Genomic DNA, 24,567 nt, shown 5'->3' on the forward strand with positions numbered 1-24,567 from the left:
AATACTTTATATAGATAGACAGATGAAAAATAAACGTAAATTGTAAAACTTCTGACAGCCAGCATTCAAACTCATTTTTTGTGTGTTTATAGCACTCCCAGAAGGCATTCATTATTCATGTCACAGGGAACTAGGTGTGTGAGGAAGGAGTCAGGCTCAGAGAGTTCCACGGGGAAAAAGTGCACTTTAATATGGCACAAACAAACAAGCCCACAACACAGGGTGTAATGAATTTCCTCCTCTTCTTCCGAAGAGGAGAGGCGAAACGGATCAGAGGACCAATATGCGGCGTGGTAAGTGTCCATGGTTCTTTTTTAATACGTTAAGATACACATGAACAACTGACTACAACAAACAAGAAATGTGAAACTCAAAACAGTCCTATCTGGTGCAAACACAGAGACAGGAATAATCACCCACAAACACACAGTGAAACCCAGGCTACCTAAGTATGATTCTCAATCAGAGACAACTAATGACACCTGCCTCTGATTGAGAACCATACTAGGCCGAAACATAGAAATACTCAAATCATAGAAAAACAAACATAGACTGCCCACCCAACTCACGCCCTGACCATACTAACTAATACAAAACACAGGAAATAAAGGTCAGAACGTGACAGTACCCCCCCCAAAGGTGCGGACTCCGGCCGCAAAACCTTGACCTATAGGGGAGGGTCTGGGTGGGCGTCTGTCCGCGGTGGCGGTTCTGGCGCGGGACGCGGACCCCACTTCACCATTGTCTTAGTCCGCCTTCTTGTCCGCCTCCGTGGCATTCTCACCATGGCAACCCCTCTCAATGACCCCACTGGACAGAGGGGCAGCTCGGGACAGAGGGGCAGGAGCTCTGGCGCCTCTGGGCTGAGGGGCTCTGGCGCCTCTGGGCTGAGGGGCTCTGGGCTGAGGGGCTCCGGCAGCGGCGCCGGACAGCGGCGCCGGACAGGCGGGACGCTCCGGCAGCGGCGCCGGACAGGCGGGAGGCTCCGGCAGCGGCCCCGGACAGGCGGGAGGCTCCGGCAGCGGCCCCGGACAGGCGGGACGCTCCGGCAGCGGCGCCGGACAGGCGGGAGGCTCCGGCAGCGGCGCCGGACAGGCGGGAGGCTCCGGCAGCGGCGCCGGACAGGCGGGATGCTCCGGCAGCGGCGCCGGACAGGCGGGAGGCTCCGGCAGCGGCGCCGGACAGGCGGGACGCTCCGGCAGCGGCGCCGGACAGGCGGGACCACCTGCAGGGAGGAGACAGAGAGACAGCCTGGTGCGTGGGGCTGCCACAGGAACCACCAGGCTGGGGAGACCTTCAGGAGGCTTGGTGTTAGGAGGAGCCTGAAGGACCGGGCTGTGGGGGAGCACTGGAGCTCTGGTGCGCAACCTTGGCACCACTTCCCCAGGCTGGACAACTACTCTAGCCCGGACCCTCCAGAGTGCAGGCACAGGTTGAACCGGGCTGTGGGTAAGCACCGGAGATCTAGTGCTTACTACATGCACCTCTCCCTTTGGCTCCACTCCCACATTTGCCCGGCACGAGCGGAGCGCAGGCAGAGGACGCACTGCACCCTCCCAGCGCCCCGGAGACACAGCACGCAGAGCCGGCGCAGGATAACCTGGACCAAAACTGCGTACCGGCGACCAGACCCGCTGAGCAGGCACCATACGCCCTGGCTCAATGCCCACACTCGCATGGCACTTTCGGGGGGCTGCCCTATAGCGCACCGGGCTATGGGCACGCACTGGCGACACCGTGCGCTTAACCGCATAACACGGTGCCTGACCAGTAATGCGCTGTTTATAATAAGCACGAGGCGTGAGCTCAGGTCTGCTACCTGGCTTAGTACCACACCTCGTGTGCCTCCCCCCAAAATAATTTGGGGCTGCCTCTCGTACCTGTCGCACTGCCGTGCTGGCTTCGCCAACCTCATTCTCCTGTAGCCTTCCTTGCACTGCTCCATCGAATCCCAGGTGGGCTCCGGCACTCTCCCTGGGTCGACCGCCCACCTGTCGATCTCCTCCCAAGTCGTGTAGTCCAGATTCTGCTCTGATGCTGGCCGCTGTTGTTGCTGCTGCTGCTGCTGTCGTCGCTGCTGTTTACCACGCCGCTTGGTCCGAGTTGGTTGGTGGGTGATTCTGTAATGAATTTCCTCCTCTTCTTCCGAAGAGAAGAGGCGAAACGGATCAGAGGACCAATATGCGGCGTGGTAAGTGTCCATGGTTCTTTTTTAATACGTTAAGATACACATGAACAACTGACTACAACAAACAAGAAATGTGAAACTCAAACCAGTCCTATCTGGTGCAAACACAGAGACAGGAATAATCACCCACAAACACACAGTGAAACCCAGGCTACCTAAGTATGATTCTCAATCAGAGACAACTAATGACACCTGCCTCTGATTGAGAACCATACTAGGCCGAAACATAGAAATACTCAAATCATAGAAAAACAAACATAGACTGCCCACCCAACTCACGCCCTGACCATACTAACTAATACAAAACACAGGAAATAAAGGTCAGAACGTGACACAGGGTGCGGAAATATATGGAGCACCCAAAAACACAGGGTACCAGGTCCAGAACACGAACACACCTAACTAACGTACACACGTAACAAAATGAATCCCGCACAAAACAAGGGCGGGTAAACCTACTTTAAATAAGGAAGCCCATCAAGCACACACAAATAGACACAGGTGCAACTAATAAGACAAAACAAACAAACAACGAAAAAGGGATCAGTGGCGGCTAGTAGGCCGGTGACGAGCACCGCCCGAACAGGCAGGGGAGCCAACTTCGGCGGAAGTCGTGACAATTCAGTCATTGTTAGTTTTACACCTAAGACATGACTCTGCCATTGTGCTGTAGAATTTGTGAATTTTGTCTCTTTCAGTTTATACTGGATTAAACATCAATTTGAATTAATTGTAATTATGTTCATTTATTTTCTAACACTCCCTTCATCTTGTGCCAATATCAGTTATTTTTAAGTCTTATTATTATAGTTAAGGTTTTTTATCACATGAGTATCTGTTTCTGACTCAAATAGGATTCCATCAACATTGCTCTGATGTCCAAACGCTTTCAGGTTCATTTTCTCATTCTGTCATGGAAATAATTATATTTAGGCAATTACCATGTCATTTACGGTTTCTTTGATTTTACATTTCCACGTGGGTCAATTTATCGGTGAATTCTGAATGTATAATTCAATAGATAACAATTTGAACAGAACAAGTCTAATCTTAGTGTCTTCAAAACGTACCTATGATCTGGGCCAGTGTCCATCTTTCTAGTGGGCCTGCCCCCACATTTAACCCTAGTGATTATTTCTCTCTCTCCAGGACGACTTCCTCCTGATCCACTACGATAAAGGGCCATGCAGAAACAAACTGGGACACTCCAGAGCTTCAGTGATCTGGCACCGGACACAGGTACTGTATTGTAAAAACTAGGCATTAGTTGGCTTTAGCTCAGCGGGCTAACAATCGTCTGGCATGCTGGAGTTCCGGGTTCGAACCCAGTCAGTCACACAGGTTAGCTGTGACAGCAGTATCTACAGTTGAAGTCGGAGGTTTACATACATTCTTCTAACAATTGTTTACAGACAGATTATTTCACTTAATATCACTGTATCACAATTCCAGTGGGTCAGAAATGTACATACACTAAGTTGACTGTCCTTTTAAACAGCTTGGAAAATTCCAGAAAATTATGTCATGGCTTTAGAAGCTTCTGATAGGCTAACTGACATAATTTGAGACAATTGGAGATGTACCTGTGGATGTATTTCAAGGCCTACCTTCAGACAGCAAAGGACCTTGTGAAGATGCTGGAGGAAACAGGTACAAAATTATCTATATCCACAGTAAAACGAGTCCTATATCGACATAACCAGAAATGCTGCTCAGAAAGGAAGAAGCCACTGCTCCAAAACCGCCATAAAATAACAGACTACGGTTTGCAACTGCACATGGGGACAAAGATCGTGCTTTTTGGAGAAATGTCTTCTGGTCTGATGAAACAAAAATATAACTGTTTGGCCATAATGACCATCATTATGTTTGGAGGAAAAATGGGGAGGCTTGCAAGCCGAAGAACACCATCCCAACCGTGAAGCACGGGGGTGACAGCATCATGTTGTGGGGGTGCTTTGCTGCAGGAGGGACTGGTGCACTTCACAAAATAGATGGCACCATGAGGAAGGAACATTATGTGGATATATTGAAGCAACATCTCAAGACATCAGTCAGGAAGTTAAAGCTTGGTCGCAAATGGGTCTTCCAAAAGGACAATGACCCAAAGCATACTTCCAAAGTTGTGGCAAAATGGCTTAAGGACAACAAAGTCAAGGTATTGGAGTGGCCATCACAAAGCCCTGACCTCAATCCTATAGAAAATGTGTGGGCAGAACTGAAAAAGTGTGTGCGAGCAAGGAGGCCTACAAACCTGACTCAGTTACACCAGCTCTGACAGGAGGAATGGGCCAAAATTCACCCAACTTATTGTGGGAAGCTTGTGGAAGGCTACCCGAAACGTTAGACCCACGTTAAACAATTTAAAGGCAATTTACATGCTACCAAACACTAATTGGATGTATGTAAACTTCTGACCCACTGGGAATGTGATGAAAGAAATAAAAGCTGAAATAAATCATTCTTTCTACTAATATTCTGACATTTCACATTCTTAAAATAAATTGATGATCCTAACTGACCTAAGACAATTTTTACTAAGATTAAATGTCAGGAATTGTGAAAAACTGAGTTTAAATGTATTTGGCTAAGGTGAATGTAAGCTTCCAACTTCAAATGTATGTAGACCAATCCCCCACCTGCCTGTCCAGTTACAGGTCCTTGTTTTCATACTATCCGCCTGTCACTGTGGAAGGAGGTCTTGGAGGAGGTCTAAGACAACATTGGGACAACAATTGTAAAAAAAAATGTGTTTGAAGGTGTCTGGCCACACTAGTTCCTCTGTAGGTCTTATGTAGGTTTAACACCCTAACTGCTTCATCAATATTTAAAAGGTGTTGTTGAAAGCTCTTATCCCATTAGACCCAACACTTAACACTACTAACACAATGCTTTTTATAACAGCATGTTGCCTGTTTATCATCAAGGACACTAAGTGATGTATATATCTGTATATTCAGTGTCAGAAACCATAGGAGGTTGGTGCCACCTTAGTTGGGGGGCTCGTGGTATTGGCTGTAGCGGAATCGGTGGAATGATATAAAATACATTAAACACATGGTTTCCATGTGTTTGATGTCATTCCATTAACTCCATTCCAGCCATTATTATGAGCCGTCCTCTCCTAAGAAGCCTCCACTATCAGAAAAACTGTATGTTTGCCAATCCTGTCTGTCACAATGTAGATTTATATTTGAGGAACTACTGCCACCTTGTGGATATTCAGTGTACTAATTAATGGGCAAGTGAAAGATTGAATAATGTTGTGTTGATGCATCATTGTACTACTTACTGTACATCACATCCCTCCAGTGTCTATGTGATGTCTGGGTTAAAACAAGCACCTCATGAATCCCATGTTACAACTGGGGACGTTAAAAGGGCTTAGATACATTTGGTTGATTGTTAATGTGTGTATGTTGTAAAATCATTGACTTCCACTTGCGCTCTCTCTCTTTCTCGCTCTTGCTCTTTCTCTCTCGCTCTCTCTCGCTCTCTCTCGCGCTCTCTCGCTAGTGTCTCTCTATCGCTCGCTCTCTTTCTCTCTTTCTCGCTCTCTCTCTCTCGCTAGTGGCTCTCTATCACTCTATCTCTCGCTCTCTCGCTACTGGCTCTCACTCTCGCTCTCTTTCTCTCTCCAGGTGGTGGGGATATTTGCTGGCTTCGGTCTGCTCCTACTGGTGGCTTCTCCCTTCCTCCTCCTAGCCACACCCTTTGTTCTGTGCTGCAAATGTAAATGCAGTAAAGGAGATGACGATCCTCTGCCTACCTAACCAACCCTGCCCTGGACACAGGGTCAGGTCAGCTCACCTGACAGACAGGGGCACCAGGCCTGTTGATGGACAGGGTGTTTGGTGTTTGGTTAGTCATCCACTCCTTACAGTGTTTTAATCCCGCACACCAGCCCAGAGGACTCTTAGGGATTGATGGGTTTGTCGCTGGGGCAGCACAGTGCAAGTGGAAGAGGAACATTGACTTTGGGCGGAGCCAGCAAATTGGGTTGTGGGGACACTCTAAACAGTGTAGTTTTGATGTGATGTGTTAAGAAGGACTGGCCCTGCAGAGGCGAGGAGGACAGAACCACCAGTCAGTGTTGGGCTGGGTTGGTTGTTGCTTCAGAGGTCAATCTGGGATTGGTGGTTATAGCTCTGTCTATGTGTGTCAGGTTCAAGGTTACGGTTATTTGTACAACTGTCTTGGTGCTTGTTTGGGGGACTGCAAATATAATGTAGGTATATTTGGAGGGAGCAGCCTTGGCTATCAGCCACGGAATGTGGAAGTGTCTCCTATAAGGGTAGATGCTGTGTCCCAAGTGACAACGTATTCCCTATATAGTGCACTATTTCTGACCAGGACCCATAAGGCTCTGGTTAAAAGTATTGCACTATTTAGGGAATATTTACTTACCAACCGGTTCTCCCCCTTCAGCTCTTGAGCTTTGTATAAGAACACAAACAATATCAAGGATCTCATCAGAGAAAACCATTTCAGATTATCTGTTTGTATCATGTAAATCTCTGAGGATTCACAACGTCCCTCAAATATATTTTGAACGTTTTGTTTTCTATTATAGACTTGCTGGGAAAGATTTGTCAGATAAAAGATGAGACTATTGTTCAACATAACCTACAGGATGCATGTCTACTATATGCTTGAGGATGTTATATAATCTCCTCAGATTATAAGGAGTCAATTTTACCACCATCTTGAATTTACTGCCCGTTCTCCCGAAGAAAAATATGTGTAAATGTGCAAACTTCCTTTGCAACTATTTACCATAGAATAATTTGCTAGAATCGAGAGTGAATGGTATAGCATTGATCGTTCGGTATTACTATCAACACAGTGGAATAAACAGCATACAGGCCGCCCAGATGTAGCAAGCAGGGTTGGAGTCGATTCAGGAAGATAAATGAAATTTCAATTTTCCTCATTGCTTCTTTATGAGAAATATTTGGAATTGGAATTTCAATTTACTGAATGAAAAGGAATTGACTCCAACCCTGGTCGCAAGTGCTAATGTCCATTGAATAACCCATTCTGTAGCAGCTCAACCTACTTCTGTTATATTTACTAGCAGTGAAACCCCTTTACCCTTTAATGAGTTAAACTAACCATCTTATATTAGACAAAGCACTTGAGTTGAGGTAGCCAAGGTGCCACAAAATGTCTTTCAAATCTACTTTGATATGAGTGTGATTGATTCACACTCCCTTTTTACCAAAATGCTCTTATTTGATATTGTACAATTCTGAACACTACTGTTATTTATCCTACAATGTGTCACATGTACTACAAGCATTCTCCTGTTACGCTCCACACCAATTATGTTGAGAAAGACTTCTTTGCTTGCGTGTTGTATTTTTGTGGATAGAAAAATATCAGAATAGTAGCTTTACTTAAAAGAATTCTGTGACACAATGACAATGGTGTACATTCTGGGTTTTAAAAGTGTACAAGTATTCTATCACATAGTTTTTTGTATACGGATATAATCTCACCCCCAGGTTCAAGTGCTATGAAAGAGCGAGAGCCAGCAAGTGGACTAGATTAATATGGATGTATTTCCATGATATGATTTAGAATTTTTAAATGTACTGCTTAATTGATCATTTCACGGTATTCTGTCACAAAACCTTGACCAATTGAGTCAGACTCCAAATATGGGCTCAACACATCCTGGTCCAGTTTTATAGCAGCAATTGGGTCAATACAGCAGGAGACTTATCTGAGAAATGAGGAGGTGTGTGTGTTAGGGGGCGGGATCAGGCTAATAGGCTTATTTATAATTGGTGGTCAAGTTTTTGGAGTCAAATGTAGCCAAAATTATCCTTTAAGATGTCTAGGTCAGGACCACTTGTAGTGTGTGTTCACTTACATTTTAACTTCTTCATTTTGTTGTATTTAGGGGGGTTTTATGTTTAAAGAATATTGCATTGCACTCAACTAATTATATTTAAACTGTATGGAGAACATATTTTTTACTGTAGCATTTCCGCACATGAGTTCTGTTATGTTAAATGGATACTTTGGGATTTTGGCAATGAGGCCTTTCATCTACTTCCCCAGAGTCAGATAAACTCGGGAATAGTATTTTTATGTCTATGTGTGCAGTTTGAAAGATGTTGCTATCTAGCGCTATCGCAATTGCTAACTAGCCTTAACACCATGCATGCTAGCAGATACCATAGACTTCTAGGCATTGCGCTAACGCTAGTTAGCATTGCCAAAATCCCCAAATATCCATTTAAGTTCTTGTTCAGATGTTTACGTACTGTACATTTGTTTGTAACACCACATACTTTAAATAAAAAGCACATTTAGCTTGTTCTGGTAGCAGGTATTCTTGGTTATGTGCTTTGAGTAAATGGAATCAAATTAAATCCAATTTTACCTGTCACTTGCCGAATGCATCAGGTGTTGACTTTACTGTGAAATGCTTATTTACGAGCCATTTTCCAACAATGCAGAGTTTAAAAAAGGTAAATAGTAATAAAATAACATTAACGAGGTTATATACAAGGAGTACCGGTAATGAGTCAATGTGCAGGGGTACCAGGTATAATATGTAGGTAGGGGTGAAAGTGACTAGTCAATCAGGATAGAATATAAACAGAATAGCAGGGGGAGTATATGGGCCTCCTTTCAGACCCTGGGGATGGTACCAGAGATAATTGTAAAGTAACAAATATGTGTTAAAGATTCTCCAGTCAGAGGAACAGAAAAATGCAGCAATAAAGAATCAAGCACATCATCAATCAATTTGTTATACATCAATCTTGTGCAAGGCGTCTTGCACATCACTAGTAGAAAGTTGTTGAAATGAGAAGAAAGAACTGCAGAGGGAAAGGAAGATCAGATGTTTCACTGCAGTTCTCTGTACTATCATCAATACAGTGGAGTAGCACAATATACCGTGGGACTACAAGTAATGTACAGTTAGACTATATTATTCAAACGTTATGGTAACATAGATGTTTTAATACCTGCTTCATGAAAACCACAATGTCACCACTCTAATAAGTACACAATTACTGTTTATCCCTGAGAAATAACCACATTGAAAACTCAGTACACAGACATACCGTCATCCTCTGCCCCTCTACAGTTAATCATTTGAAGAGCAGACCTAACACACTCTGGACCTCTTGACACGAACAGGCTCCCCCAGCCCAAGACGGGGGGGCGGGACCTCAACATCTGCTGTGTGTGGTCTAATCCGAGCATCTAGTTCTGTGTCCCTGGACCACGCATGGTCTGGCACGGGGACCCGCAGGGGCAGGTGGGCAGCTGCCTCCCACGGCAACAGTTCAACACCAAACCTAATCAATTCATGTGCTTCTCCACCAACTACCTCGGCCATCTGTCCGGAACTGAACTACACACCACACAGGAACACAGCAGCGCTACGATGTTCACTCCGGTGCACACAGAACGACAGAACTCACGATCAGAGGCTAGATCCCATGTTGTTATCTAACTAGAGATGTTGAAGACAATGCTGGTACAAAGGAGTGGTGTGTTTACTGCCTCTTGGTTTCAATCTACTGAGTGAAATATTGAGGGTGGAAGTTGGGAGTAGGGAGCTGAAATACTGTTTTACAGCCACAAGAGGGAATCCTTAGTTTGGATTTCGTTATGTAACCACTGCATCTAACAATGTGCCCAATTGCTCACATGATACATTAACTTTGTGACTGTATAACGTTTCTTGTTTACTTTCTGTTTTTCACTAAAATCCCACTCAGAGAATATCTCTCCATTTTATTCTTTCATCCATGTGCAGAATATCCTCCAACCAAAACCTTCACACCATTCACAGCAGAACAGCAGGAGAGAGCAGAGAGCTGGAACTGAGGGACTTCATATCCCCAGGTGAGCTGCGGGAGCCTCTGGTCAGCCTACCATTACAACCCCCCCTGGCTTGGCCTGAGTTCAAGCAGCCAGAGGTACAATTTGGCCATTGACTGTCATAGACTCTGACAAGCACATGTGCGAGAGGGGGAGGGGGGGTTACAAAGTGAACATGGATCAAAGCAGAGCATTTTATCTCCATTACGGAGCCCCTCACTACATTTTGTATTCTGCCAATCTGTTGAACCAGCCGGATTAGAAAACCTGGGTGGGCAGAGATGGAGGCAGTGTTTGGTCTTAAGGAATAAATAGCTGCGACAGAATGATACCTACTAAACAACACTAAACACATACTAAACAATACTAAACACACACTAAACAATACTAAAGACATACTAAACAATACTAAACACATACTAAACAACACTAAAGACATACTAAACAACACTAAACACATACTTAACAACACTAAATGCATACTACAGAATACTAAACACATACTAAACAACACTAAACACATACTAAACAACACTAAACACATACTAAACAACACTAAACACATACTAAACAATACTAAAGACATACTAAACAATACTAAACAATACTAAACAACACTAAACACATACGAAACACATACTTAACAACACTAAATGCATACTACACAATACTAAACACATACTAAACAACACTAAACACATACTAAACAACACTAAAGACATACTAAACAATACTAAACAACACTAAACAACACTAAACACATACGAAACACATACTTTACACTAAATGCATACTACACAATACTAAACACATACTAAACAACACTAAACACATACTAAACAACACTAAACACATACTAACAACACTAAACACATACTACACACATACTAAACAACACTAAAGACATACTAAACAATACTAAACAATACTAAACAACACTAAACAATACTAAACAACACTAAACACATGCTAAACACATAGTTAACAACACTAAATGCATACTACACAATACTAAACACATACTAAACACATACTAAACAACACTAAAGACATACTAAACAATACTAAACAACACTAAACACATACTACACACATACTTAACAACACTAAACACATACTACACACATACTAAACAACACTAAAGACATACTAAACAATACTTAACAACACTAAACACATACTACACACATACTAAACAACACTGAAGACATACTAAACAATACTAAACAATACTAAACAACACTAAACAACACTAAACAACACTAAACACATGCTAAACACATACTTAACAACACTAAATTCATACTACACAATACTAAACACATACTAAACACATACTTAACAACACTAAATGCATACTACACAATACTAAACACATACTAAACAACACTAAACACATACTAAACAACACTAAACAACACTAAACACATACTAAACACTAAACACATACTAACAACACTAGGTAGTATCATATTTTCATTTCATTTCATTACAGTCCCAACGGTGTGATTTGTTTGATCGTAGCTAGCTACATAGCTAGCTACATAGCCGTCTTTGTTTCAAAGATAATTGTGTAGTCTAGAGCGATTTTCTAGGTTAGCTAGCCAGCTATTGTCGTTCTCCTAACGCAACGTAACGTAACCAACACTGCTAGCTAGCCAGCTTGCCCCCGAAAAGCAGCATTGTAGAAACTTCACACTCAACGGAACGACTTGATTAGGGTAGTGTCAACAACGCAGCTAGCCTACCTCAGCAGTACTGTATCATTTTAATCATTTTAGTCAATTAGATTCTTGCTACGTAAGCTTAACTTTCTGAACATTCGAGACGTGTAGTCCACTTGTCATTCCAATCTCCTCTGCATTAGCGTAGCCTCTTCTCTAGCCTGTCAACTATGTGTCTGTCTATCCCTGTTCTCTCCTCTCTGCACAGACCATACAAACGCTCCACACCGCATGGCCGCGGCCACCTAATCTGGTGGTCCCAGCGCGCACGACCCACGTGGAGTTCCAGGTCTCCGGTAGCCTCTGGAACTGCCGATCTGCGGCCAACAAGGCAGAGTTCATCTCAGCCTATGCCTCCCTCCAGTCCCTCGACTTCTTGGCTCTGACGGAAACATGGATCACCACAGACAACACCGCTACTCTACTGCTCTCTCTTCGTCCGCCCACGTGCTCTCGCACACCCCGAGAGCTTCTGGTCAGCGGGGTGGTGGCACCGGGATCCTCATCATCTCTCCCAAGTGGTCATTCTCTCTTTCTCCCCTTACCCATCTGTCTATCGCCTCCTTTGAATTCCATGCTGTCACAGTTACCAGCCCTTTCAAGCTTAACATCCTTATCATTTATCGCCCTCCAGGTTCCCTCGGAGAGTTCATCAATGAGCTTGATGCCTTGATAAGCTCCTTTCCTGAGGACGGCTCACCTCTCACAGTTCTGGGCGACTTTAACCTCCCCACGTCTACCTTTGACTCATTCCTCTCTGCCTCCTTCTTTCCACTCCTCTCCTCTTTTGACCTCACCCTCTCACCTTCCCCCCTACTCACAAGGCAGGCAATACGCTCGACCTCATCTTTACTAGATGCTGTTCCTCCACTAACCTCATTGCAACTCCCCTCCAAGTCTCCGACCACTACCTTGTATCCTTTTCCCTCTCGCTCTCATCCAACACTTCCCACACTGCCCCTACTCGGATGGTATCGCGCCGTCCCAACCTTCGCTCTCTCTCCCCCCGCTACTCTCTCCTCTTCCATCCTATCATCTCTTCCCTCTGCTCAAACCTTCTCCAACCTATCTCCTGATTCTGCCTCCTCAACCCTCCTCTCCTCCCTTTCTGCATCCTTTGACTCTCTATGTCCCCTATCCTCCAGGCCGGCTCGGACCTCCCCTCCCGCTCCGTGGCTCGACGACTCATTGCGAGCTCACAGAACAGGGCTCCGGGCAGCCGAGCGGAAATGGAGGAAAACTCGCCTCCCTGCGGACCTGGCATCCTTTCACTCCCTCCTCTCTACATTTTCCTCCTCTGTCTCTGCTGCTAAAGCCACTTTCTACCACTCTAAATTCCAAGCATCTGCCTCTACCCCTAGGAAGCTCTTTGCCACCTTCTCCTCCCTCTTGAATCCTCCTCCCCCCCCCCCTCCTCCCTCTCTGCAGATGACTTCGTCAACCATTTTGAAAAGAAGGTCGACGACATCCGATCCTCGTTTGCTAAGTCAAACGACACCGCTGGTTCTGCTCACACTGCCCTACCCTGTGCTCTGACCTCTTTCTCCCCTCTCTCTCAGATGACATCTCGCGTCTTGTGACGGCCGGCCGCCCAACAACCTGCCCGCTTGACCCTATCCCTCCTCTCTTCTCCAGACCATCTCCGGTGACCTTCTCCCTTACCTCACCTCGCTCATCAACTCATCCCTGACCGCTGGCTACGTCCCTCCCGTCTTCAAGAGAGCGAGAGCTGCACCCCTTCTGAAAAAACCTACACTCGATCCCTCCGATGTCAACAACTACAGACCAGTATCCCTTCTTTCTTTTCTCTCCAAAACTCTTGAACGTGCCGTCCTTGGCCAGCTCTCCCGCTATCTCTCTCAGAATGACCTTCTTGATCCAAATCAGTCAGGTTTCAAGACTAGTCATTCAACTGAGACTGCTCTTCTCTGTATCACGGAGGCGCTCCGCACTGCTAAAGCTAACTCTCTCTCCTCTGCTCTCATCCTTCTAGACCTATCGGCTGCCTTCGATACTGTGAACCATCAGATCCTCCTCTCCACCCTCTCCGAGTTGGGCATCTCGGCGCGGCCCATGCTTGGATTGCGTCCTACCTGACAGGTCGCTCCTACCAGGTGGCGTGGCGAGAATCCGTCTCCTCACCACGTGCTCTCACCACTGGTGTCCCCAGGGCTCTGTTCTAGGCCCTCTCCTATTCTCGCTATACACCAAGTCACTTGGCTCTGTCATAACCTCACATGGTCTCTCCTATCATTGCTATGCAGACGACACACAATTAATCTTCTCCTTTCCCCCTTCTGACGACCAGGTGGCGAATCGCATCTCTGCATGTCTGGCAGACATATCAGTGTGGATGACGGATCATCACCTCAAGCTGAACCTCGGCAAGACGGAGCTGCTCTTCCTCCCGGGGAAGGACTGCCCGTTCCATGATCTCGCCATCACGGTTGACAACTCCATCGTGTCCTCGTCCCAGAGCGCTAAGAACCTTGGCGTGATCCTGGACAACACCCTGTCGTTCTCAAATAACATCAAGGCGGTGGCCCGTTCCTGTAGGTTCATGCTCTACAACATCCGCAGAGTACGACCCTGCCTCACACAGGAAGCGGCGCAGGTCCTAATCCAGGCACTTGTCATCTCCCGTCTGGATTACTGCAACTCGCTGTTGGCTGGGCTCCCTGCCTGTGCCATTAAACCCCTACAACTCATCCAGAACGCCGCAGCCCGTCTGGTGTTCAACCTTCCCAAGTTCTCTCACGTCACCCCTATTGTAAAGTGGCTGTTCCACTGGATGTCATAAGGTGAAAGCACCAATTTGTAAGTCGCTCTGGATAAGAGCGTCTGCTAAATGACTTAAATGTAAATGTAAACACTTAACACATACTACACACATACTAAACAACACTGAACACATACTAACAACACTAAACACATACTACACACATACTAAACAGATACTAAACAACACTAAACACATACTAAACAATATTAAACAACACTAAACACATTCTAAACACATAATAAACACATACTAAACACATACTAAACAACCCTAAACAACACTAAACACATACTAAACACATACTTAACACATACTAAACAACACTAAACACATACTAAACACATACTTAACACATACTAAACAACACTAAACATATACTAAACACATACTTAACACATACTAAACAACACTAAATACATACTAAACAACACTAAACAACACTAAACACATACTTAACACATACTTAACACATACTAAACAACACTAAACACATACTAAACAACACTAAACACATACTAAAAAGCACTAAACACATACTAAACACATACTAAACAACACTAAACACATACTAAACACATACTAAACACATACTAAACACACACTTAACACATACTAAACAACACTAAACACATACTAAACACATACTAAACACACACTTAACACATACTAAACAACACTAAACACATACTAAACACATACTTAACACATACTAAACAACACTAAATACATACTACACAACACTAAACACATACTAAACAACACTAAACACATACTTAACAACACTAAACCACACTAAACACATACTAAACAACACTAAACACATACTAAACAACACTAAACACATACTTAACAACACTAAACCACACTAAACACATACTAAACAACACTAAACACATATTAAACAACACTAAACAACACTAAACACATACTAAACACATACTTAACAACACTAAACCACACTAAACATACACTAAACACATACCAAACAACACTAAACACATACTAAATAACACTAAACACATACTAAATAACACTAAACACATACTAAACAACACTAAACAACACTAAACATTTACATTTACATTTAAGTCATTAAGCAGACGCTCTTATCCAGAGCGACTTACAAATTGGTGCTTTCACCTTATGACATCCAGTGGAACAGCCACTTTACAATAGTGCATCTAAGTCTTTTAAGGGGGGGTGAGAAGGATTACTTTATCCTACTTTATTCCTTAAAGAGGTGGGGTTTCAGGTGTCTCCGGAAGGTGGTGATTGACTCCGCTGTCCTGGCGTCGTGAGGGAGTTTGTTCCACCATTGGGGGGCCAGAGCAGCGAACAGTTTTGACTGGGCTGAGCGGGAACTGGACTTCCTCAGTGGTAGGGAGGCGAGCAGGCCAGAGGTGGATGAACGCAGTGCCCTTGTTTGGGTGTAGGGCCTGATCAGAGCCTGGAGGTACTGAGGTGCCGTTCCCCTCACAGCTCCGTAGGCAAGCACCATGGTCTTGTAGCGGATGCGAGCTTCAACTGGAAGCCAGTGGAGAGAGCGGAGGAGCGGGGTGACGTGAGAGAACTTGGGAAGGTTGAACACCAGACGGGCTGCGGCGTTCTGGATGAGTTGTAGGGTTTAATGGCACAGGCAGGGAGCCCAGCCAACAGCGAGTTGCAGTAATCCAGACGGGAGATGACAAGTGCCTGGATTAGGACCTGCGCCGCTTCCTGTGTGAGGCAGGGTCGTACTCTGCGGATGTTGTAGAGCATGAACCTACAGGAACGGGCCACCGCCTTGATGTTAGTTGAGAACGACAGGGTGTTGTCCAGGATCACGCCAAGGTTCTTAGCGCTCTGGGAGGAGGACACGATGGAGTTGTCAACCGTGATGGCGAGATCATGGAACGGGCAGTCCTTCCCCGGGAGGAAGAGCAGCTCCGTCTTGCCGAGGTTCAGCTTGAGGTGGTGATCCGTCATCCACACTGATATGTCTGCCAGACATGCAGAGATGCGATTCGCCACCTGGTCATCAGAGGGGGGAAAGGAGAAGATTAATTGTGTGTCGTCTGCATAGCAATGATAGGAGAGACCATGTGAGGTTATGACAGAGCCAAGTGACTTGGTGTATAGCGAGAATAGGAGAGGGCCTAGAACAGAGCACTGGGGGACACCAGTGGTGAGAGCGCGTGGTGAGGAGACAGATTCTCGCCACGCCACCTGGTAGGAGCGACCTGTCAGGTAGGACGCAATCCAAGCATGGGCCGCGCCGGAGATGCCCAACTCGGAGAGGGTGGAGAGGAGGATCTGATGGTTCACAGTATCGAAGGCAGCCGATAGGTCTAGAAGGATGAGAGCAGAGGAGAGAGAGTTAGCTTTAGCAGTGCGGAGTGCCTCCGTGATACAGAGAAGAGCAGTCTCAGTTGAATGACTAGTCTTGAAACCTGACTGATTTGGATCAAGAAGGTCATTCTGAGAGAGATAGCGGAGAGCTGGCCAAGGACGGCACGTTCAAGAGTTTTGGAGAGAAAAGAAAGAAGGGATACTGGTCTGTAGTTGTTGACATCGGAGGATCGAGTGTAGGTTTTTCAGAAGGGTGCAACTCTCGCTCTCTTGAAGACGGGAGGGACGTAGCCAGCGGTCAGGGGTGAGTTGATGAGCGAGGTGAGGTAAGGGAGAAGGTCATCGGAAATGGTCTGGAGAAGAGAGGAGGGGATAGGGTCAAGCGGGCAGGTTGTTGGGCGGCCGGCCGTCTGTCGCGAGATGTCATCTGGAGAGAGAGGGGAGAAAGAGGTCAGAGCACAGGGTAGGGCAGTGTGAGCAGAACCAGCGGTGTCGTTTGACTTAGCAAACGAGGATCGGATGTCGTCGACCTTCTTTTCAAAATGGTTGACGAAGTCATCTGCAGAGAGGGAGGAGGGGAGGAGGATTCAGGAGGGAGGAGAAGGTGGCAAAGAGCTTCCTAGGGTTAGAGGCAGATGCTTGGAATTTAGAGTGGTAGAAAGTGGCTTTAGCAGCAGAGACAGAGGAGGAAAATGTAGAGAGGAGGGAGTGAAAGGATGCCAGGTCCGCAGGGAGGCGAGTTTTCCTCCATTTCCGCTCGGCTGCCCGGAGCCCTGTTCTGTGAGCTCGCAATGAGTCGTTGAGCCACGGAGCGGGAGGGAGGACCGAGCCGGCCTGGAGGATAGGGGACATAGAGAGTCAAAGGATGCAGAAAGGGAGGAGAGGAGGGTTGAGGAGGCAGAATCAGGAGATAGGTTGGAGAAGGTTTGAGCAGAGGGAAGAGATGATAGGATGGAAGAGGAGAGAGTAGCGGGGGAGAGAGAGCGAAGGTTGGGACGGCGCGATACCATCCAGTAGGGGCAGTGTGGGAAGTGTTGGATGAGAGCGAGAGGGAAAGGATACAAGGTAGTGGTCGGAGACTTGGAGGGGAGTTGCAATGAGGTTAGTGGAAGAACAGCATCTAGTAAAGATGAGGTCGAGCGTATTGCCTGCCTAGTGAGTAGGGGGAAGGTGAGAGGGTGAGGTCAAAAGAGGAGAGGAGTGGAAAGAAGGAGGCAGAGAGGAATGAGTCAAAGGTAGACGTGGGGAGGTTAAAGTCGCCCAGAACTGTGAGAGGTGAGCCGTCCTCAGGAAAGGAGCTTATCAAGGCATCAAGCTCATTGATGAACTCTCCGAGGAACCTGGAGGGCGATAAATGATAAGGATGTTAAGCTTGAAAGGGCTGGTAACTGTGACAGCATGGAATTCAAAGGAGGCGATAGACAGATGGGTAAGGGGCGAAAGAGAGAATGACCACTTGGGAGAGATGAGGATCCCGGTGCCACCACCCCGCTGACCAGAAGCTCTCGGGGTGTGCGAGAACACGTGGGCGGACGAAGAGAGAGCAGTAGGAGTAGCGGTGTTGTCTGTGGTGATCCATGTTTCCGTCAGTGCCAAGAAGTCGAGGACTGGAGGGAGGCATAGGCTGAGATGAACTCTGCCTTGTTGGCCGCAGATCGGCAGTTCCAGAGGCTACCGGAGACCTGGAACTCCACGTGGGTCGTGCGCTGGGACCACCAGATTAGGGTGGCGCGGCCACGCGGTGTGGAGCGTTTGTATGGTCTGTGCAGAGAGGAGAGAACAGGGATAGACAGACACATAGTTGACAGGCTAGAGAAGAGGCTACGCTAATGCAAAGGAGATTGGAATGACAAGTGGACTACACGTCTCGAATGTTCAGAAAGTTAAGCTTACGTAGCAAGAATCTAATTGACTAAAATGATTAAAATGATACAGTACTGCTGAGGTAGGCTAGCTGGCAGTGGCTGCGTTGTTGACTTTGTAGGCTAGCTGGCAGTGGCTGCGTTGTTGACACTACACTAATCAAGTCGTTCCGTTGAGTGTAAAGTTTCTACAATGCTGCTATTCGGGGCTAGCTGGCTAGCTAGCAGTGTTGATTACGTTACGTTGCGTTAAAAGAACGACAATAGCTGGCTAGCTAACCTAGAAAATCGCTCTAGACTACACAATTATCTTTGAAACAAAGACGGCTATGTAGCTAGCTATGTAGCTAGCTATGATCAAACAAATCACACCGTTGGGACTGTAATGAAATGAAATGAAAATGTGATACTACCTGTGGAGCGAAGCGGAATGCGACCGAATGCGAAAGTTCTATTCAGTAGGCGTTGGCTAGCTGTTGGCTAGCTAGGAGTGACTCCTACGTTAAGGACGACAAATAGCTGGCTAGCTAACCTCGGTAAATTAAGATAATCACTCTAAGACTACACACTCTAAACTACACAATTATCTTGGATACGAAGACAGCAAAGACAACTATGTAGCTAGCTAACACTACACTAATCAAGTCGTTCAGTTGAGTGTGATAGTTACTACAGTGCTACGGTAGACGGTGAACGTTTGCTAGCTGGCTAGCTGCTGGGCAGATAGGAGGACGACGAAATACGATAATTACGCAATTATCACTCTAAGACTACACACTCTAAACTACACAATTATCTTGGATACGAAGACAGCAAAGACAACTATGTAGCTAGCTAACACTACACTAATCAAGTCGTTCAGTTGAGTGTGATAGTTACTACAGTGCTACGGTAGACGGTGAACGTTAGCTAGCTGGCTAGCTGCTGGGCAGATAGGAGGACGACGAAATACGATAATTACGCAATTATCTTTGATACAAAGACGGCTATGTAGCTAGCTAAGAAGAAATTGCTAAGATTAGACAAATCAAACCGTTGTTCTATAATGAAATGTAATGAAATGTAATGAAAAGTTATACAACCTGCAGACCGAAGCAGACCGAAGCGCGGATGCGACCGCTCGCTCCAACCCGGAAGGGTAAACACATACTAAACAACACTAAACCACACTAAACACATACTAAACAATACATAAGTAAAGACTTTGATAACTGATGTGGAAGTGGTTCTTTCGTACCATGTCAGCCTTTAGATGTAGTTATGTAATACTGATTAAATGATATTTTGTCAATTTAATGACCTTAAATTATCCAATGACTTTTGCAATGTAGTAACAAAAATAAGCTATGCAAAATGGCGATCCTGCAACGTGCAGCACCGCAATTATATATTTGGTGCAAGCACGCTGGATTGAGATTTTGCGTAGCTAATTGTATTCTTGCGTTGTGTACATACATAAGATGTAAATTAGGCTTAACAAATGCATGTAAAGCTAGCCTGTGTCCTTATTGTCCTTTTTGTCAATCATGTATAACCAAACAGATAGGCAGTCTAACCTGTGTTGAAAAGCTCTCTGGGAAGCAGGTCTCTTCTTTATTCATACATTTTGTTATTTTGAATGACTCAGTGTATAGTGTTCAGTGTTGCAGTCAACCCCTCTTACCTCCTCACTGTGTGGCAGCCACCATTCAGACTGCTGGTGGAGGCAGGTGCTGGTCATTCTGTCAGAGCCATGGCTTCGCTCTCCTCAGAGCCCTAGTGACACGATACAGCCTCCCCCAGTCTTTCCCAGTCTCCCCCTATTCTCCCCTAGTCTCCCCTAGTCTCCCCTATCCCCCTAGTCCCCCCTAGTCTCCCCTAGTCTCCCCTATTCTCCCCAGACTCCCCTATTCTCCCCTATTCTCCCCATATCCCCCAGTCTCCCCTAGTCTCCCTATTCTCCCCCAGTCTCCCCCTATCCCCCCAGTCCCCCTTGTCTCCCCCTATTCTCCCCTAGTCTCCCCCTATTCTCCCCCAGTCTCCCCTATACCCCCCAGTCCCCCTAGTCTCCCCCTAGTCCCCCAGTCCCCCCCCCAGTGTCCCCTAGTCTCCCCCAGACTCCCCAGTCTCCCCTAGTCTCCCCTATTCTCCCCAGTCTCCCCTAGTCTCCCCTATTCTCCCCCAGTCTCCCCCAGTCCCCCCTAGTCTCCCCTATTCTCCCCAGTCTCCCCTATCCCCCAGTCTCCCCTATTCTCCCCAGACTCCCCTATTCTTCCCCAGTCTCCCCCTATCCCCCTAGTCTCCCCTATTCCACCCCTAGTCTCCCCCTTTGTCTCCCCAGTCTCCCATAGTCTCAATAGTCTTTCCCAGTCTCCCCTATTATCCCCTAGTCTCCCCTATTCTCCCCAGACTCCCCAGACTCCCCTATTCTCCCTAGTCTCCCCTATTCTCCCCAGACTCCCCTATTCTCCCCAGTCTCCCCTATCCCCCCAGTCCCCCCTATTCTCCCCAGACTCCCCCAGTCTCCCCTATCCCCCAGTCCCCCTAGTCTCCCCTATTCTTCCCCAGACTCCCCTATTCTCCCCTAGTCTCCCCTATTCTCCCACAGACTCCCCTATTCTCCCCAGTCTCCCCTATCCCCCCCAGTCCCCCAGTCTCCCCTATTCTCCCCAGTCTCCCCATCCCCCAGCCCCCTAGTCTCCCCTATTCTCCCCAGACTCCCCCTATTCTCCCCAGTCTCCCCTATCCCCCCAGTCCCCCTATTCTCCCCCAGACTCCCCAGTCTCCCCTATCCCCCCAGTCCCCCTAGTCTCCCCTATTCTCCCCCAGACTCCCCTAGTCTCCCCTAGTCTCCCCTATCCCCCCCAGTCCCCCCCAGTCTCCCCTATTCTCCCCTATTCTTCCCCAGTCTCCCCTAGTCTCCCCTATTCCACCCCTAGTCTCCCCCTTTGTCTCCCCCAGTCTCCCATAGTCTCCAATAGTCTTTCCCAGTCTCCCCTATTATCCCCTAGTCTCCCCTATTCTCCCCAGACTCCCCCAGACTCCCCTATTCTCCCCTAGTCTCCCCCTATTCTCCCCCAGACTCCCCTATTCTCCCCAGTCTCCCCTATTCTCCCCTAGTCTCCCCAGACTCCCCTATTCTCCCCCAGTCTCCCCTATCCCCCCAGTCCCCCCTATTCTCCCCAGACTCCCCCAGTCTCCCCCTATCCCCCAGCCCCCTGGTCTCCCCCTATTTTCCCCAGACTCCCCTATTCTCCCCCTAGTCCCCCCCAGTCCCCCAGTCTCCCCTAGTCTCCCCAGACTCCCCCAGTCTCCCCTAGTCTCCCCCTATTCTCCCCCAGTCTCCCCCTAGTCTCCCCTATTCTCCCCCAGTCTCCCCTAGTCTCCCCTAGTCTCCCCTATTCTCCCCCAGTCTCCCCTAGTCTCCCCTATTCTCCCCCAGTCTCCCCTATCCCCCCAGCCCCCTATTCTCCCCTATTCTCCCCAGACTCCCCCTATTCTCCCCCAGTCTCCCCTATTCTCCCCTAGTCTCCCCCAGACTCCCCTATTCTCCCCCAGTCTCCCCTATCCCCCAGTCCTCCTATTCTCCCCCAGACTCCCCCAGTCTCCCCTATCCCCCAGCCCCCCCTGGTCTCCCCTATTCTCCCCAGACTCCCCCTATTCTCCCCTAGTCTCCCCCTATTCTCCCCAGACTCCCCTATTCTCCCCTAGTCTCCCCTATCCCCCCCAGTCTCCCCCTATTCTCCCCAGACTCCCCTAGTCTCCCCCAGTCTCCCCCAGACTCCCCCAGTTTCCCCCTATCCCCCCCAGTCCCCCTTGTCTCCCCTAGTCTCCCCTATTCTCCCCAGTCTCCCCTATTCTCCCCCAGTCTCCCCTAGTCCCCCCAGTCTCCCCCTAGTCTCCCCTATTCTCCCCCAGACTCCCCCAGTTTCCTCCTATCCCCCAGTCCCCCTTGTCTCCCCATAGTCTCCCCTATTCTCCCCCAGTCTCCCCTAGTCTCCCCTAGACTCCCCTATTCTCCCCCAGACTCCCCTATTCTCCCCCCAGTCTCCCCTATCCCCCCAGTCCCTCCCTATTCTCCCCCAGACTCCCCCAGTCTCCCCCTATCCCCCCAGCCCCCTGGTCTCCCCTATTCTCCCCCAGACTCCCCTATTCTCCCCTAGTCTCCCCCTATTCTCCCCCAGACTCCCCTATTCTCCCCTAGTCTCCCCCTATCCCCCAGTCTCCCCTATTCTCCCCCAGACTCCCCTAGTCTCCCCAGTCTCCCCAGACTCCCCCAGTTTCCCCTATCCCCCAGTCCCCCTTGTCTCCCTAGTCTCCCCCTATTCTCCCCCAGTCTCCCCTATTCTCCCCAGTCTCCCCTAGTCCCCCCCAGTCTCCCTAGTCTCCCCTATTCTCCCCCAGACTCCCCAGTTTCCTCCTATCCCCCAGTCCCCCCTTTGTCTCCCCCATAGTCTCCCCTATTCTCCCCAGTCTCCCCTAGTCTCCCCTAGACTCCCCTATTCTCCCCAGACTCCCCTATTCTCCCCCAGTCTCCCTATCCCCCCCAGTCCCCCTAGTCTCCCCTATTCTCCCCCAGACTCCCCTATTCTCCCCTAGTCTCCCCTAGTCTCCCCTATTCTCCCCAGTCTCCCCCTATCCCCCAGTCCCCCCTAGTCTCCCTATTCTCCCCAGACTCCCCTATTCTCCCCAGTCTCCCCCTATCCCCCAGTCCCCCCCTAGTCTCCCCTATTCTCCCCCAGACTCCCCAGTCTCCCCATCCCCCCAGTCCCCCTAGTCTCCCCCTATTCTCCCCAGACTCCCCTATTCTCCCCCAGTCTCCCCTATCCCCCCAGTCTCCCCTATTCTCCCCAGACTCCCCTATTCTCCCCCAGTCCCCTAGTCTCCCCTATTCTCCCCCAGTCTCCCCCTATCCCCCAGTCCCCCCAGTCTCCCCTATTCTCCCCAGACTCCCCTATTCTTCCCCAGTCTCCCCTATCCCCCTAGTCTCCCCTATTCCACCCTAGTCTCCCCTTTGTCTCCCCAGTCTCCCATAGTCTCCAATAGTCTTTCCCAGTCTCCCCTATTATCCCCTAGTCTCCCCTATTCTCCCCAGACTCCCCTATTCTCCCCCTAGTCTCCCCTATTCTCCCCAGACTCCCCTATTCTCCCCAGTCTCCCCTATCCCCCCCAGTCCCCCCCTATTCTCCCCAGACTCCCCAGTCTCCCCCTATCCCCCAGTCCCCCTAGTCTCCCCTATTCTCCGCCAGACTCCCCTATTCTCCCCTAGTCTCCCCTAGTCTCCCCTATCCCCCCAGTCCCCCCCCCTAGTCTCCCCTATTCTCCCCATATTCTTCCCCAGTCTCCCCCCCCTAGTCTCCCCTATTCCACCCCTAGTCTCCCCCTTTGTCTCCCCAGTCTCCCATAGTCTCCAATAGTCTTTCCCAGTCTCCCCTATTATCCCCCTAGTCTCCCCTATTCTCCCCAGACTCCCCAGACTCCCCTATTCTCCCCTAGTCTCCCCCTATTCTCCCCCAGACTCCCCTATTCTCCCCCAGTCTCCCCTATCCCCCAGTCCCCCTATTCTCCCCAGACTCCCCCAGTCTCCCCCTATCCCCCAGTCCCCCTAGTCTCCCCTATTCTCCCCAGACTCCCCTATTCTCCCCTAGTCTCCCCTATTCTCCCCAGACTCCCCTATTCTCCCAAAGTCTCCCCTATCCCCCAGTCCCCCCTAGTCTCCCCTATTCTCCCCAGACTCCCCAGTCTCCCCCAGTCTCCCCCATCCCCCCAGTCCCCCTAGTCTCCCCTATTCTCCCCCAGACTCCCCTATTCTCCCCTAGTCTCCCCTAGTCTCCCCCTATCCCCCCCCCCAGT

At 48.2% G+C, this 24,567-nt stretch overlaps 1 protein-coding gene across 3 annotated transcripts in view; it reads left to right on the forward strand.

The window, feature by feature from the left end:
• LOC115127423 (probable E3 ubiquitin-protein ligase RNF144A-A) overlaps nucleotides 1-24,567 on the forward strand; it is an 89,674-nt gene that overhangs the window by 55,208 nt on the left and 9,899 nt on the right. For 2 of the 3 annotated variants that reach the window (XM_065008677.1, XM_065008676.1), the window contains exons 7-8: nucleotides 3,338-3,427; nucleotides 9,975-10,063. In XM_065008677.1, the coding sequence (XP_064864749.1) occupies nucleotides 3,338-3,427; nucleotides 9,975-10,063 (179 nt within the window). Of the gene's footprint in view, nucleotides 1-3,337; nucleotides 3,428-5,829; nucleotides 8,517-9,974; nucleotides 10,064-24,567 lie in introns of those variants that run through there. The other variant, XM_065008678.1, reaches the window with a different exon arrangement.

This window comes from Oncorhynchus nerka, linkage group LG24, assembly GCF_034236695.1.
Source record: "Oncorhynchus nerka isolate Pitt River linkage group LG24, Oner_Uvic_2.0, whole genome shotgun sequence".
In the NCBI taxonomy this organism is placed as follows: domain Eukaryota; kingdom Metazoa; phylum Chordata; class Actinopteri; order Salmoniformes; family Salmonidae; genus Oncorhynchus; species Oncorhynchus nerka.